The sequence below is a fragment of the Aphelocoma coerulescens genome, chromosome 29 (genome assembly GCF_041296385.1).
Source record: "Aphelocoma coerulescens isolate FSJ_1873_10779 chromosome 29, UR_Acoe_1.0, whole genome shotgun sequence".
Taxonomy (NCBI): Eukaryota; Metazoa; Chordata; class Aves; order Passeriformes; family Corvidae; genus Aphelocoma; species Aphelocoma coerulescens.
Genome location: NC_091042.1, coordinates 3,346,893 through 3,362,584, shown reverse-complemented (window position 1 = coordinate 3,362,584; position 15,692 = coordinate 3,346,893). Strand labels below are relative to the sequence as shown.

The 15,692-nt window shown below is 62.4% G+C and overlaps 1 protein-coding gene across 2 annotated transcripts; it reads left to right on the top strand.

Moving 5' to 3' along the window:
- The first annotated feature begins 936 nt into the window (after positions 1 to 936).
- On the top strand, positions 937 to 15,659 carry SP1 (Sp1 transcription factor). 2 transcript variants are annotated; one of them, XM_068997482.1, is made up of 6 exons: positions 937 to 1,010; positions 2,094 to 2,188; positions 2,792 to 4,286; positions 11,205 to 11,373; positions 11,789 to 11,988; positions 12,357 to 15,659. In XM_068997482.1, the coding sequence occupies exons 1-6, from the start codon at positions 1,004 to 1,006 to the stop codon at positions 12,671 to 12,673; spliced, it is 2,283 nt and encodes a 760-aa protein (XP_068853583.1). In that variant the 5' UTR covers positions 937 to 1,003; the 3' UTR covers positions 12,674 to 15,659. The 2 variants fall into 2 exon arrangements, with proteins under 2 accessions (XP_068853583.1, XP_068853584.1); XM_068997483.1 differs by lacking the exon at positions 937 to 1,010 and adding an exon at positions 1,478 to 1,657.
- Positions 15,660 to 15,692: the final 33 nt, after the last annotated feature.

Below are 15,692 nucleotides of genomic sequence, written 5' to 3'. Positions count from 1 at the left end.
CCCCCAAAACACCCCAGGCTGCGTTCCCAGTGCAAGGGCAGCCCGGGCTCCCCGCTGCGGCGCCCGCTGTGTCGGGACAGGGATGAGCTATGTCGTGACAGGGCGCTGGGGGTGTTCACACAGCGCCGCGGGCCCGTGAAGACGTGTCGCAGCGCCATGGCGGCTGTCGCGACAGGGCTGGGCCAGCTCGTGGCGCGTAACAGGGACTCAGGGAGGGAAGAGCCGCACGTAACCCGCGGTACCGACGGCGGAGGGGCCCTGGCGCTGCCCAGCGGAGCCCGGCCGAGCCCGAACACAACATGGCGCCGGCCCGACCATTCGCCGCGCCGTCCCCCCAAGGGCGCAGCCGGGCCGCTGGCCCCGCCTCTCCGCCGCGCCCATTGGCCCGTTTGAGAGCGACCGGCGCTCTGATTCGCTCCGCGGCGCGCCGCGGCAGCCGCCTCCGCCTTCCGATTGGTCAGCCCTGCCGTCAATAGCCGCGCCCCGCCCTCCCCGCGGCGCGGCCGGCGCGGCCGGTTGGCGGCCGGCGCTGCCAGCTGCCCCCGTGCCCCGCCTCCCGCGCCCCGTTGGCCGCGGCGCGCGCCCGTCACGCCTCGGCCCGCGCCGCCGCGGCCGCGCCCATACGGGGTCTCCCTGCGAGCCCGCGCGGGCGCTGATTGGCTCTGCCGCCGCCCGCCCCCTCCCCCCCCGCGCCCCCATTGGCCGCCGCCCCGCCGCGCTCCCCCTCCCCCACGGGGCGGGGCGGCGGGGGCGGGGCCCGCCCGCCCTCCTCCTCCCCCCCCCCCCGTGCCGCGGCGCCCTCGCTCCCCATTGGCCGCGCCGCCCGTCGTTCCGCCGCCCGCGCGGCGCCCATTGGCTGCGGGGGCGGCGGGGGCGGGGCGCGGGGCTGCGGCCGCGGCGCGCGGCCCCTCCCTCGGCAGCCCCTCGGCGGCACCGGCGGGTTCGGCCGCTCGCCCGCCCGCGCCCCCGCCCCGCCCCGCGCGCACGGCCCGGCCCCGGCACCATGAGCGGTAAGGACGGGGCCGGGGCCGAGCGCCGCGCGGGGCTCCGGGCACACGCAGAGGCGGTGGCGCCCGCCCGCTCGGAGGGGCCAGAGGCGGCCCCGCCCCGCCGGGCCGGGCCGGGCCCCGCCGGGCCGGGCCTCGCCGCGCCGCGCCGGGGGGACCTGCCGGGGGAGGGACCCGGGGGAGGGGGGAAGGCCTCGGGGGAGGGACCGGCGGCCGCGCCTGGCAGGGCTGGGAGCGGAGGAGGGGGCGGCGGGGAATGATGGGGAGGCCCCGGGCATCGGGGCTGGGGGCGGGGGGGGGGGGGGGGGTGGCGAGGGGGGGAAGGGATCCCGGGGGATCGCGCGCGGAGATGGCGGGGGGGGGCCGCGGGGGTGGGCGGCTGCGAGCGCAGGGACCGGGGGGCTTTCCCCCATTCCCGGGCAAGGCGCCCTGCGGGGGCGGATGCGGGAGCCGAGGGCGGGGGGGGCCGTGCGGGACGGCCGTGGGAAGGTGCGAGCGGCCGGGGGGGCTCGGGGGTGTTCAGCGTCGTCCCCCCCCCGCCATGTGAACCCTGGTGAGGGGTGCTGGGGATGAGGGCAGGACCGGGAGCCGCAGCCCCGTGGCCGGCGGAGGATGAGGAGGCTGCCGAGCGCTGGGAGAGGAAGGATTTGGTGGGAGCGGGGACTCCGCGCTGGGGGGGTCGCGGGTGGGGCAGCCACGGACAGGGGATCCCGCGGGCCGGACCAAGGCGGGGAATCCCGGGGTGGATCCGCGGGCCCGGGGCGGGAGGTGTGTGCCCGGGCCGGCGGGCAAGGCAAGGGGGAGGCCCGGGGAGGACCTCGGCAGGGGCCAGGGAGTGTCCCGAGCGGGCGGGGAGGAGCTGGAGCCTGGAGCAGGGCCGGGTCCTCCCCCCCTGTCCCGCTGCCAGCGCCCCTTTGGCAGCTCCCTGCGCTTCCCAGCCCCTTCCCGGCTGCGCCAGGAGCACATGGTCCCCCCGGAGCCAGCCCGCCGTGTCCCCTTAGGGCCCTGCCCGGCCTTCCCGAGCCTCGTGCCGCTGTCCTGCCCCAAAATGTCCCTAACCGGGGCTGTCGCTTCCCTCCCGCGCAGACCAGGAGAGCCCCGAGGAGATGTCGGCTGTGAAGCCCGACAAGGGCGAAGGCGACGCCAGCAGCACCAGCAGCGCCGGCGGTGGGGAGGCCCAGGTGAGTGGGGGGAGGATCGGCCCCCACCCGGCCCCGCTGGCCCCGGGGAACTCGTGGCAAAGTCCAGGGCCAGGCTGAGCTGTTTGCTGGGCCCAGGCGAGCATTTCAGCCCAGGCAGGAAGAGGAGGGTGAGCACTGCCAAGCAGCACCCGTGGCTTCCCCTCCTCCCCGGCTCTCCTCGGAAACGCGCAGTTCCCCTGCTCCCAGTGACACCATGGCCCCCACTGGCCCTTCTCCAGCTCGAGGTGCCCAGGAATGACCCTCCTTCCTGGGGGTTCGTTGTGCCACAGGGGGATTCCCCGGCTTCGGGGTGGAGGAGCCCTCTCCCCTCGGCTTTCCCAGGCAGGCTCCCTCCCCTTTCCTTCCTCCCAAAGGGCTTTTCCCTGTGGGTTCAGGCTGTCCCGGCCTGACAGCCCTGTGCCTGGCAGTTGTATTTTTCCGGCTGTGGGTGGGTTTGTTCAGGAAGGAGTGTTTATCTTTTCCGAGTACGCTCCTCCCTGTTTTCTCTTATTAAGTTTTTTTTGTTTCCTCGTTGTTTTTTTTCATTCTGGGCCTGCCCCTCGGGTCTCCTCCCACCCCCGTAACTCCTCCTCTCATCCCCAGGAGTCACAGCCGTCCCCGCTGGCCCTGCTGGCAGCCACCTGTAGTCGCATCGAGTCTCCCAATGAGAACTCCAACAGTTCCCAGGGCCAGCAGGGTGGGAGCAGCGAACTGGACCTGAACGCGGCCGCCGCCCAGCTCACCCAGTCAGCCAACGGCTGGCAGATCATCTCGGCGGGCTCCAGCACCCCCACGGGCTCCAAGGAGCCGGGCAGCAATGGCAGCAACGGCGGTGACGCCTCCAAGAGCCGCCCGGTCAGTGCTGGGCCCTACGTGGTCACCTCGGCGTCCGGCCTGCAGAACCAGCAGGTGCTCACGGGCCTGCCGGGCGTCATCCCCAACATCCAGTACCAGGTGATCCCCCAGTTCCAGACCATCGACGGGCAGCAGCTGCAGTTTGCCACCACCCCAGCGCAGGTGAACGTGCAGCAGGATGCCTCAGGGCAGCTGCAGATCATCCCCGGCTCCAACCAGCAGATCATCACGAGCCGCGCGGGCGGCAGCAACCTCATCGCCATGCCCAACCTGCTGCAGCAGGCTGTGCCCATCCAGGGCGTGGGACTGGCCAACAACAGTCTCTCCGGGCAGACCCAGTACGTGGCCAATGTGCCCGTGGCCCTGAACGGCAACATCACCCTGCTGCCGGTCAACAGCGTGGCTGCCAGCCTGGCCCCCACATCCCAGACAGGCACCCTGAGCAGCTCGGGCTCGCCAGACAGCAGCTCCCAGCCGGCCACCTCAGGAGCTGCCAGCAGCTCGGGCAGCACGGCCACGTCCCAAGCTAGCTCGGGCGCCTTCTTCACCAATGCCAACAGCTACTCCACCACCACCACCACCAGTAACGTGGGCGTCATGAATTTCTCCACCAGCGCCACGGTGGGCACCAATGTGCAGGCGCAGACCCCCCAGAGGGCCAGCAGCGTCCCCAGCTCGGACTCTCTGCAGACCCCAGTGTCCGGGGTGGCCCTGCAGCCGGGGCAGCAGAAGGAGGGGGATCAGAGTCAGCAGTCGCAGCAGCAGCAGCAGATCCTGATCCAGCCCCAGCTGGTCCAAGGAGGGCAGACGATCCAAGCCCTCCAGACCACCCCGCTGTCTGGCCAGACCTTTGCCACTCAAGCCATCTCCCAAGACACCTTGCAGAACCTGCAGCTCCAGGCCGTGCCCAACTCGGGTCCCATCATCATCCGCACGCCCACAGTGGGTCCCAACGGGCAGGTGAGCTGGCAGACCATCCAGCTGCAGAACCTGCAGGTGCAGAACCCCCAGGCGCAGACAATCACGCTGGCCCCCATGCAGGGCGTGTCGCTGGGCCAGACGGGCAGCACCAGCACCACACTGACCCCCATCGCCTCCCTGCCCAGCGGCACCGTCACCGTCAACGCCGCCCAGCTCTCCTCCGTGCCGGGCCTCCAGACTATTAACCTCAGTGCCTTGGGAGCGTCCGGAATCCAGGTGCACCAGCTGCAGGGGCTGCCCCTGGCCATCGCCAACGCCCCTGGTGAGTGCTCGGGTCCAGTTCCCGTTTCGTAGCCAGGCACGGGAAGGAGAAACGCTGGACCCTGCAGGGCCGGGCCGGGGCTGGGCTGGGCGTGGTTGGTGTCAAGTGGTGTTGGCGAGTGGGGTGGGGCTTGTGCTGGCCCTGGGGAGGGAGTGTGGAACCTGTGTTGCTCACCAGAAGACACAGAAGGTCTTTTGGGGGGGGTTTAAATCTTAGAAAGAAAGGGAGGAGATGACTGTGGGGGGAAAGTGGAGAAGAAGGGGGACACCTGGTTTTGTACCACTGTCCTGCCCTGGTGGGCACCCAGGGGTCTTGGGTCCGGGCTGGGGTGAGGACCCAAGTCCAGCTCAGCTCCTTGGCTGAGTCTGTAAAGAGTCACAGCCATAAAACACAGGGATTAACTGGAAACCCCGTGAAAACAAACACAGTCACGGAGCCGCGGGGAGTTCCTCGCAGGGGCGGAAGAAAGGGCTCATTAAGTGTCTGGGTGCTGGCACGGGACAGCGTGACCTCAGCGTGGCCCAGACGGTCCCGTGGGCATGGGGCACCCTGCTCAGATCCCCTGGATCCATCCCGCCGTCTCCACAGCCTGAGAACCGCGGGATACATGGATGTGGGAGCTGAGCTAGAGCCTGCTCAGCTTCCGCCTCGGAAGGGCTCGGTTGTGGGAACGCTCTGCACTTGCTTTTCCACTGTTTTCCTCGGGGGTTTTTTTGGGTGGTTTTTTTTTTTTTTTTGTGTGTTCTGGCTCTGGCTAAAAGGGGCTGTTGCTGGATTTAGTCGCAGTTGAGAGGCAGCAGAAAATGTTGCTCAATCCACCCCGAGCTTCCCTCTCGCGAGAGGCGGCGGCCGCTCCCCCGGGCTTGTTTTGCAGCATTATTTTGGGCTGTTGCTACAGCAGCTTGGCTCTCAGGCGAGCCACGGGTCACTCCATCCTCGGGATTAGCCTGATCCTTGGATTTCCCCGAGCGCAGGGACCCGCGGGGGCTCCCACAAGCTGGGGTTTGCACCTGGAGGGGGGGACATGCATGGCCCCGGTGTGTGGGGTCCCTGCGGGGTCCCCTCGCTGCGATCCCTGTGCCTGGGGCCGCTCCTGCCAGGGCCAGGGCTCATTCCCTGTGTGTAGCCTGGCTCGTTCCTTGTTTTGAAGGCGCTGGAGAAAGGCATGGGCGAGCCCCAGTTCCTGTATTCATGCCTGGCTCTGCCCTTGGAGGTGGGACAGGGAGGAACATTCTAGAGCCCACCCATCCACCGCGCTCACACTGCAAAGCCACCACCTCCTCCTCCTCCTCTTTCTCCTCCTCCTCTCCTTTTTTTTAGCTCAGCAGCTCTCAGCCCTTGATCCACGGTGACGAATTCCCCGCGAGCGGTGGCAGCGGCAGCAGCGGGGCCTCCTCACTCTGTCCCCAGCCCCAGGATGTGACGCTGGCCCTGTCGCCGTGACATGGTGGCATTTGAAAAGCCAAAGCAGGGTTCAGAGCAGCTTTTTTGGGGAGCCCCAGCTCTGTGGGATGGTCCGGGAGGCTCCTGGGATGAAATGGGGAAAGCTGTGGCCAGGACAGAGCTTCCTGGCATTGATCCAGTGGCAGGATTTGACTCCAGGCTGGAGGAGTTTTTCTCCAGCCATGTCCCTCAGACGTGGCAATGAGTCCCTTTGTCCCCCACCAGCCCCTCTCCAGGGGGTGCTGAGCCCCCCTAGACCTGCGTCCCTCCAGATCGGAGCTCTCCGATGGGAATTTGAGGGAGGGGTTTGTTCCCAACACTGCCCAAATCCCTGAGCATTTTCCAAGCCTCCACGTGTGCTGGAACTTTCTGCTCCAGGCAAGGAGTTGGGAGGGATTTTTGGAGCTGAGAAAGCTCCTCTGCTTCCCAGAGAGGTGAATGGAAAACGAACCCTTGGTGAGGAGGAGACTGCAGCTGGTTTTCCTTGGATCCTGCTGCATGTTCCAGCGTGGTGGGGAAGGAGAAGGAGGTGCCTAGCAGCCAGGGGTGTGGTGGCCCCAGCTGCCACCTGGGCTGGCAGCGCTGCATGTCCTGCCCCTTCCAGAGCTCAGCTCAGCCTCCTGGGGGGTTCTCTGTCCCCTCCTGACCCCCATGGACAGGGGGCTGTGGCTCCTGCCCCTCGGGCCCATTGCCAGTGAGGTTTTCTCCTTTTTTTTGGCAGGGGAAAAATCCCCTGGGGAGAAAACAACGCCTGAAAAGGTGTTTAAAACTCGGATTTTTTTGCTGCTGGGTGTGAGGCAGAGCTCAGTGCCATGTACAGGTTTAACTCAGCGTCTCTGTTAATGGGATGGCTCGAAGGCTGTTCCCTCCTCCTCCTCAGCCGGGCTGGGAAGGAGCCGAGGCAGAGTCAGGTCTGTGACCACCAGGGGTGGCATGTGGGCAAACAGGCCCTGCCGCCAGCTCTGCCCCCGGGGAGGGCACCCCCAGAGCCAGGGAGGGGGGATTTCCTCAGCTGACGGTGTCCCAAAACCCTCCCGGGGCTGTGACGTGAGGGATAGGGGGCTCAGGTGGGGCCTGTGACACCTCAGTGGGGTCTGAGAGTCACCTCGGTGTCACCCCAGCCTGCTCAGGGAGGGGACATCCTGTGTGAGGGGGGTGATGGCAGGGATTTTGTGACGTCAGGGTTTCTCTTCCTCTTTTGCCGTAGGGAGGAGGAGAGGGACTGTTCTGAGCTCAGCGTCCTTAGAGTGGCTCTGTCCCCATGTCCTGCTGTCCCCATGTCCATGTCCCAGCCCTACCTGGCTGAGGAATGTGCTGGGTGAACAGGTGACCAGCAGGGAGGTCAGCACTGGAGTTAAACCCCTCCTTGTTTTGGGGTGTTTGATTGCGGGGCTGGATAGAGCTGTCGGGAACACCGGTGGGATTGGGGTTTTCTCGGCAGTACGAGCTCCCTTCCAGCTCCTTGGATGGAGGATGAGGGGGAATGGAGCAGTGGGACCTCAGGACTGTCCTGAAAGGAAAAAACCCCTGGTGGGTGCAGGAACCCTTGGAAATGAGTTCAGCAAACCTCTCCCGGCCCCCTGCTCCCACTTTTCCTTCCAGGGCCCTTCCCGGCGCTGGGGCAGCGGCACAAAGCCCCGATTGTGTCCTGTTTGCTGGTTTTTAAGGGCAGCTTTGTAGCAGGGCCTGGATGAGCCATCCCCACGGCGTTGAGTGTGGCGGGGAGGGCAGGACAGGGATCAGCCGCGGCAGGACCCAGCCGTGATGCGGCCCCTGTTTGTCTCGCTGCGCCCGTGACATCACGGCAGAAAACAGCACATTGTGAAACTTCCTGCTCTGAACCCCAGCCAGGCTGGACTTTACATCCCCTCTGGATTCCTTGGCTGACCTCTGCCCGTGCCCTTCGCTGGGAACTGACGCGAATCTTTAGAGACCCTGGGCTTCGCTTGGGAAGAAAGGGAGTGACCCCGGCAGAGCCTGCGTGAGCACAGCTTTGTCTGGGTGAGACTGTGCCCACACCAAGTCCCTGTGGCGCACAACCCCGTGGCTCCTGGGCTCCGTGGGGCAGCCCTGCTCCTCCTCCTCCTCCTCTCCCTGCTGCTGCTCCAGGCCAGGGCTCGGCAGGGCTGGGAGTGGGTTGGCAGCTGCGCCAGTCGGACGGGTCGGGCACGCGGCACCCACCCCGTGACTCCTCCCAGGACAGGTCCCGGCTCCAGACCCGTCTGCCTGGCCCTGATCTGCCTCTCCCTTTTATCTGGGCTGGCCCCAGCCCTACTGCAGCACCGTCCTTATCACCCCACACAGGAGACACATCCCAGCTCCCAGGCTTGGGGGAGTTTCCGCGTGGCTCCTTTCCAGAGCATTGGCTCCCACCTTAGCGCGGCTGGTAGCATCCAGACGGCTCCTCATCCCTTCCCACCCCGTCCAAGACGCCTGGGTTAGATCCTGGGAGTGATACAGGCAGAAATTCCTCCTCTGGGATTGAAAACTTGGGATTTGTGGCTTGGGAAAGCAGCCACCCTTGGCTGCGGTGGGCGAGAGGCACACGGAGGTTCGGGTGATGTGGGAGATGCCTGCTGGGGTTCCCCACCTTGGGAATTGCCCTTCCCTGTCTCATCCAGGCATTTTCCTCTTTCCACAGCCCTTGCTCAGGGATTTCTGCCTGGATGTTATGGGGTGATGTGGTGGGACCTGCCTTGCTGCAGGGTGAGGTGCTCTGGGTGCTTTCACCCCAACAAAAGCAAGGCAGGACCAGAGGCTTCATCCCGGTTTTGTGACAATCCTGATGGGAATTTACAGGGCAAAGGGGCTCTGTCTCTGCAGCACGACAGAGGTGTTTGGCAAATCCTGGGGGATGCAGGGATCTGGCAGAGCAGATGATGAGGTGATTCCCTGCCTCAGCTGTGTCCACCATCACAGCCTACCTCACTCATTCCATGAGCTCCATCCTGATTTATCCCTGTCCAAAGGTTTCTGTGCTCATCCTGACGCACAGAAACCTCCAGCAATTACAGGAGCTGCCCAAGGAGTGGCTTCTGGAGCCATCAGGGTCCAAATTAAAGCCCCATTACTCGCTGGGCTGCAGACCTCCAGCCTGCCCCATCCCCTGGTTCCCTCTCTGCTGCCCCGATCCCCAAGGAATTGCTGAGCCAGAGCTTGGCTCATTTACATGGATGAGCTCCTGGTGCAGATTAACTCATTTTGCAAATCAGGGAGGGAATCAGACAGAAAAAACCAAGGGGACGTGGTTCCAAAGCCACTTTGCCCCTTTGTGCAGCGCTTTGGTGTGTCTGGAGCAGCTGGGGTTTGTTCTGGGCAGGGCAGTGACCCCAAAAACCGGGCAGGAAATGGGGAGAGCTCGAGTTGTGAGCTGGAAAATGTGGATTTTGGAGGCTTTTTCAGGAACACACCTTGAGAGGTCGGGGCTGCATGTCCCCGGGTTTTGCTTTTCTTTCTTTTCACCTTTAAAACTTCCTCTGCCTGGAAGCCACGTGTGCCTAGTGCCAGCTCTCCCCCCTCACCCTCTGCTGCCAGAGGTGCAGAGTTTGCACAAGCAGCCCCGGTTTGTTTGTTTTGGGTTTTATTTCCAGCTCTTCCCCTAAAAATGAACACGGGGTCTGTTCCCCCATCCCGAGGTCGGCCGGGGTGGGTGTGAGAGCTCCTCTCTCCTCCCTGCCGGGCATTTCTCACCTCCTGTTCGTTTGCTAAATAAAGCAAACAAACCCAAGCTTCTTCCTGCACAAGGAGCACCTTGTCTGCAGAGAATTCCCAAGCCAAGATTCCGGGCCTTGGCATTTTTAGTGGGACACCAGAAACTGCCCCCATTCCTGGGGGGTCCCAGAGGTCCCTGCTGGTGGAGCAGGGCCAGGGGCAGCTCCCCTCCCCTGCCTTCCCCAAATCCCTCTTTCTCCCCAGGCTTTTTCCAAGGATTAAACCCCCTTTTGCTCTATTAATAATATATTTTTCCAGGGCTTTGCTGACCCGAGTGCGGAGCCTCCAGGGAAGTTTTAGTCGTAGCAGGGACATGTGTTAGCGGGGATAATAAATGTGAATTATCTTCTCTGCCCACTTTTCCCCTGAACCTGTCGTATCCCAGGGATTTCAGAGCTCCTGCTTGGGGTGAGATGATGCCTGCAGGTCCGGGATTTCTACCTTGCTGAGAGGCAGCCACAGATCTCCAGCAGCAGGATTTGGGTTTGTTCCCCCCGTGCCAAAAGGCTGGAGAATGCCGCGTGGGCTTTTGCCTCTTGGAGGATTGAAGCCATTCTGAGACATCCTGGCTGGATTCTCCCCCTCCCTGGAGTGTTTTTGGGGAGAAAACTTGTGTTTCCTCCTGGTTTGGGGTTTTTTTTGGGGGGAGAGAAGCTGTGTTTTCTTCTGGCTTTTTTTTTTCCAGCAGCTCTTCCCATCCGGGGAAATCTCTAATCCACCAAGCTGTCGGTGCTGGCTTAGGAAGCTTAAAAACCCCTCCCTGGCTCTCTCCGTGCGGGGCTGTGACTGCACTCACGTCACTGGAGCTGCAGGGAGGGACTGGGACGCTGCTGAAGTCACTCTGTTTCACAGGGAGCTCGGGAATGCGGCAGCGAGGGCCAGCTTCAAATCGTGTCACATTTGGAGGGGGTAATTTCCTCTGGGCCTGGCTGGGACAACATTCCCGTGCTCCCAGGGCGACGGGGGTTGGTCCCAGGCTGGATGAAGGGACCATCCTCAGGGATATCTGGTGTTTGTGTGCCAGGTGACAGCCCCAGGTGACATCCTGGCTGCTCCTGCTGTGTACCCCCATGTGACAGGACCAGGGGAAACGGCCTCAGGCTGTGCTGGGAAGCTTAAGCTTGGATTTTTGGGAGGATTTCTTCACTTTTCTGGTGGTTTTTGTCCTTTTCTGAGTGACAGAGATCCATTCCTGGTGGCTCCTGTCCCTCCTGAGCATGGGCCTGGCTCCTCGGTGGAGCTTTGTCCGGGCACCACTGACGCCTGCTGGCACTGGCACCGCCAGGGACCAGGGAGGTTGTTCCTGCCAGGAATTCTTCCTCATTCCCAATGCCATCCCTGGGTTGTGAAATCCCTCCTGGCACCTCCCGGAGAGCCCAGCCTGCGCCTCTTGCGGGATTTGAAATTTCTCCTCCTCCAGCTGCCTCTGGCTCCTGCCTCGGAGCTCCTATGGAAAACCGGGATTGCAAAGGAAATTTCCCAGCTTGGCCGAGGTGCTGGTCCCAGCAGGGCTTCCCAGAAGAATCGTGGGCTGGGGTTTGGGAATGCCAGCTTTGGAAAGTGCCCGGGCAGAGGGGATGCAGTGAGTGACCAGCACCCCCCGGCCACCCCCGCTGACCTTCCCATCGCTGGGAGGGCAGGGAGAGCCCCAGGATGGGGAATGTCAGGAAAGCCAAGGGAGAAGGGTGGGATTCACAACTCCATCCAGCAGAGACCCTCCCCTCCAGGTGAGGAACCTTCCATAACCTGCGTGTTCTGTTCCAGGTGACCACGGGGCCCAGCTGGGGCTGCACAGCGGCAGTGGGGACGGGCTGGGGGACGAGAGCGCGGCCGTGGAGGAGGGGGAGACCAGCCCTGACCCCCAGCCCCAGCAGGGCCGGAAAACACGGAGGGAAGCCTGCACCTGTCCCTACTGCAAGGAAGGAGAGGGCAGGTGAGGCTGCTCCCCACGGACCCAGCACTGGGAACGCTCTGGCACCCCCAAAGTGCCTCATTTTATGGGATTATTTGGGTTGGAAAGGGTCCCTCTAAGGGTCATCGAGTCCCAGTGCTGCCCAGGCCACCACTGCCCATGTCCCCAGTGGCCACATCCACGTGGCCACCTGGGTACCCCTAGGTCCTTTCCCAGCTTTCCAGCCCCAGTTCCCCATGCCTGGAATGTCCCATGGCAGTGTTGTGACCCAGGGGCAGGACCTGGCCCTCAGCCTGGCTGAACCTCACCTCACCCCAAACCCTAAACCCACCAACGCCACAGGTCCAACCAATCTCAATCCCGCATGTCCGCACCCCCCAGGCTGCATCACCTGCACACCGAGATCCCCTTGGGTTTAATCCTTCCCTTCTCGCAGGAGCTCTGGGGATCCAGGGAAAAAAAAGCAGCATATCTGCCACGTGCCAGGCTGCGGGAAGGTGTACGGCAAGACCTCGCACCTGCGGGCGCACCTGCGGTGGCACACGGGGGAGAGGCCCTTCATCTGCACCTGGGTGCTGTGCGGGAAGCGCTTCACCCGCTCCGACGAGCTGCAGCGGCACAAGCGCACACACACAGGTAGGGATGAGGGTCCTGGCATCCCAGGAAATTTGGGAATTCACGGGGATGTCCGGTGCTGACTCGTGGTGCTGCGCGGGGCAGCGCCAGGGATTCCCCCGAGTCTGAAATGCCAACGTGTCGGAGCGTTGGCCTTGAGCTCTTGGGGCTGAGAGCCTCTCCGGAGCCTGATCATTCTCAGGAGGAGGAACATTTTCTCAACACGCTGGAGCATTGTCCTTGTCCTTGAGCTCTTGGGGCCAAAACCGCATCCCAGGGGAGCCTCTCCAAAGGAACCTTTTCCCCAAATCCCAACCTTTTCCCCCAATCCCACCTCCCCATCTCCACCCCGTTCCGCCATCCCTCACCCCCGTCTCCCTGTCCTCCAGGAGAGAAGAAGTTTGCCTGCCCGGAGTGCCCCAAACGCTTCATGCGCAGCGACCACCTCTCCAAGCACATCAAGACCCACCAGAACAAGAAGGGAGGTGCCACCAACGTGGCCATGAACGTCTCGGCCGTCCCCATGGACACGGCGGCCACGGCCGAGGGCAACGGCGGCGCCACGCCCTCGGCGCTCATCGCCACCAACATGGTGGCCATGGAGGCCATCTGCCCCGAGGGCATCGCCCGCCTGGCCAGCAGCGGCATCAACGTCATGCAGGTGGCCGACCTGCAGTCCATCAACATCAGCGGCAACGGCTTCTGAGCCCGCGGCCAGCACGGAGACGGCGACGGCGCCACGGCGTCGGCACCTCCAGCACTAGCCCAGCCCGGCACCGCTGCCACCTCCACTCGAAGGCCAGAGCTATATATATATATTTTTTAATTTTGGCTTGATTCTTTTTTTTTTTTTTTTTTTTTTTGGTCCCTTTTTGTCCCTTTTTCCTCCCCGCCCCTCCCGTCTCCCTCCCTGCCCGAGGTCCCTCGGCATCATCATGCCTTGGTCCTTTTAGCAAAAAAAAAACCCCAACAAAAAACCAAAAAAAAAAACAAAAAAAAAAACCCCCAACGACAGAAATACCAACGAAACAACGCAAAAAAAAAAAAAACCAAACACAAAAAAACAAAAAAGAAAAAACACAAAAAAAAAAAAGAGAAAAGATTCTATATTATTATTATATATATAAAAATATAAAATGTGTTCGTTTGAGAGAGGAGAGATGTTGCTGCGACCATGGCGTGGTCCCTTTGATGCCTTACCCGGAGCAGGTCGGCCCCTCTGGGGCGGGTCGGACGATGCCCGAACTCTCCCTCCCTTCCTGGATCCCATTTTCCACCAGAATCCCTAAAAACCCCCATCCTCCCCGGGCTGTCGGACGCTTTGCTTTGAGGTGATTCTGTAATTCCTTTGGCATTCTTGGGGGGAGATCCTGCTGGATTTTCGCCCTTGGACTCCCACTGCCCTCCCCTGCTGGCACTGGACCTTGGCAGGTGTTGTTTTTCTTTTTTCCTTGGATCTTGGTTTTTCCCAGCCGTTTTCTTGGCAAGGCTCCCTGTCCCGTGGGAGTGGAGTCGCTCCGTGGGAAGGTCATGGACAGAGGGACACGGCCCTGGGGGGACAACTGAAGCCTCCTTGGGGGGGAAAAGTTGATTTTTTTTATTACAGCCAGCGTTGGAAATAATAATAATAATAATAATAATTGGGAAAAAGGAGAATCTGCGGAGCTCAGCCAGCCTGGAGCGAGGGGGAAGCACCGCAGGGACACGAGGGACACTCGAGGGTTTTGTTGTGGCACCGCTGGAGGTGGCTCCTGAAAAAAACAAAAAAAAGTGTGTTGGAAATAGGGACAGCTTGGAAAAACATACCCAAAAAGGGTTTTCCAGGATCCTGCTCTTCCCGCCGTGGGAGGGCTCGGTCCTTTCCGTTCTTCCTCCCACACCCTCCTCTTCCTGCCCCAGACACATCCGGGCTGCCCTGCCCGGGTTCCATCCCAAAACGGGGGTGTGGGGTGTGGATCCCCCCAAAAGGGGCAAATCTGGGGTTGTTCCCAGGCAGCAGCTTCGGGGTGAGCCCAGCGGGGTCTGACTGGGGTGGGGTCCTGCAATGACCTCAGGGTGTGGAACCGAGCAGGGGAAGGAGGAGTTGAGCTCAGGGAGGGGGCGGACCGAGAACTTACCTGCTCCCAGTTTTGGGGTCGGGGCGGGACCCCCCCTCTCCGGGGGTGCAGAGGGGAGGCCCCCCGGGATCGCCGCTGAGCCACGAATCCCACCTGCCCTGGGCCGGTCCCACAAACGAACGGGGCGTTTTCCCTGCCAGGGCAGGTGGAGAGCGGCCACCCCCCAGTGCTTCCCAGTCTGGAGACCCCCCCCCAGCCTTTCCCGCTCCCTTTTTCCCGGGAGAAGCTCCGGCAGAGCCGAGACCACGGGGCAGGCGCTGGGGAGGTGCCAAAACCCCTCGGGAAAGCCTCTGGAGAGGAACTAAACCAGCTGCCCCACCTCCATCTCCGAGTTCTTCCACGCTCGGGAGCTCCGGGAGCCAGCGGGAAGCGGGAATCTTGTTTTTATTTGGGGTTTTCTTTTGTAAAAAAACACACAAAAAAAAAGGAAAGGCGTCAGAAGCTCCCCGGGGAGGGGGCGCAAGGCCCGGCCCCCCCAAGCCCCGGCTCTCTCTCTCGATATCTATTTTTGCATTTGTATATTTTTATATAGGAAACTTTAAGCGTTTGTATTTTAATAGCCCTGTGAAGCACTATGAGCTCCCCCCAAACCCCCCCCAGCCCCAAACCCACAAAGGATTGGGACAAAAAACAGGAGGTTTCTTAATTTAATGGTCAATTGGATGATTTTGCCCCCACCCCGAATCCCCCCAAGCCCAACTCCATCCCCAGCGGGGATCAAGTGCCAAACCCGATCCTGGATCCGGTGTTGGGATGTCCCCGGTGTCCCCTCCCCAGGATGTCCCCATGGATGAAGGAGTTTGCCTTTCCTAAGGAAGCGTAGCCGGGAGGGAGGGGTACCCTCCTGCTCAGAGCCTGGGCTGCTCCCCTGCAGGTTTTTTTTGGGGGGGGACAGAAGATTTGGGGTGAAATCAGAGCATTTTGGGGGGGTTCACACCACCAGCGCTGCTCCCAGTGCCGGAGGGGCAGCTGGATCCCGTCACCCCCATTTTGGCTCTGTTGGCACCAGGGTCCCCACTCCAAACCCCCCCAGCCATTCCCGGGACACAAAACACGAACGTGCCTTGACAAGGGGGTGACAGGCTGGGCATGAGCCCCCCCTGCTCCCCTCCCGCCCCCCACAGCCCACAGAGGGTCTGGGGGGGCTCTTGGGGCTGTCCCCGAGGCTGCCCCCACCTCCCAGCTTTAATCCACTGTCACCCCTTCGTTCTGGGGGGGCCGGGGCCAGTTCTCTATGCAGCGGGGGGGGGTCCTGGGGGGTCCAGCCCCCCCAAACTGGCAATAATTCTCTCCCTGTTTGATCTCGTCCTGTCTCTGTTCTGTTTTAATTTGGGGAAGGGGAGGGATGGGGGGGATGGTTTTTACAAATCCAGTGGCTGATGTCATAAACCCCCCCAAAGGCGATTTTTTTGGGGGGGGAGGGGGTGGATGATTTTTTTTTTTTTGGGGTCCCAAAGTGCTATTTTTTTGTACAAAAAGACTTAGATGAAACTGTTAGTTTTGGGGGGCTCCTTTGTAAATGGGGAACGACGAGTTCTTTTTGTAATAAACACGAGTTGCTGGCATTGTCTGGAAGTCTGCGGGGGGGTCCCTTTGAGGGGAGCACAG

What these genes read in the sequence shown, in the direction of transcription:
- SP1 (XM_068997482.1), top strand. An exon ending in CCGGCGGTGGGGAGGCCCAG is followed by an intron (nt 2,189 to 2,791) that starts GTGAGTGGGGGG and finishes TCTCATCCCCAG; the next exon opens with GAGTCACAGCCGTCCCCGCT. An exon ending in TGCAAGGAAGGAGAGGGCAG is followed by an intron (nt 11,374 to 11,788) that starts GTGAGGCTGCTC and finishes CCCTTCTCGCAG; the next exon opens with GAGCTCTGGGGATCCAGGGA.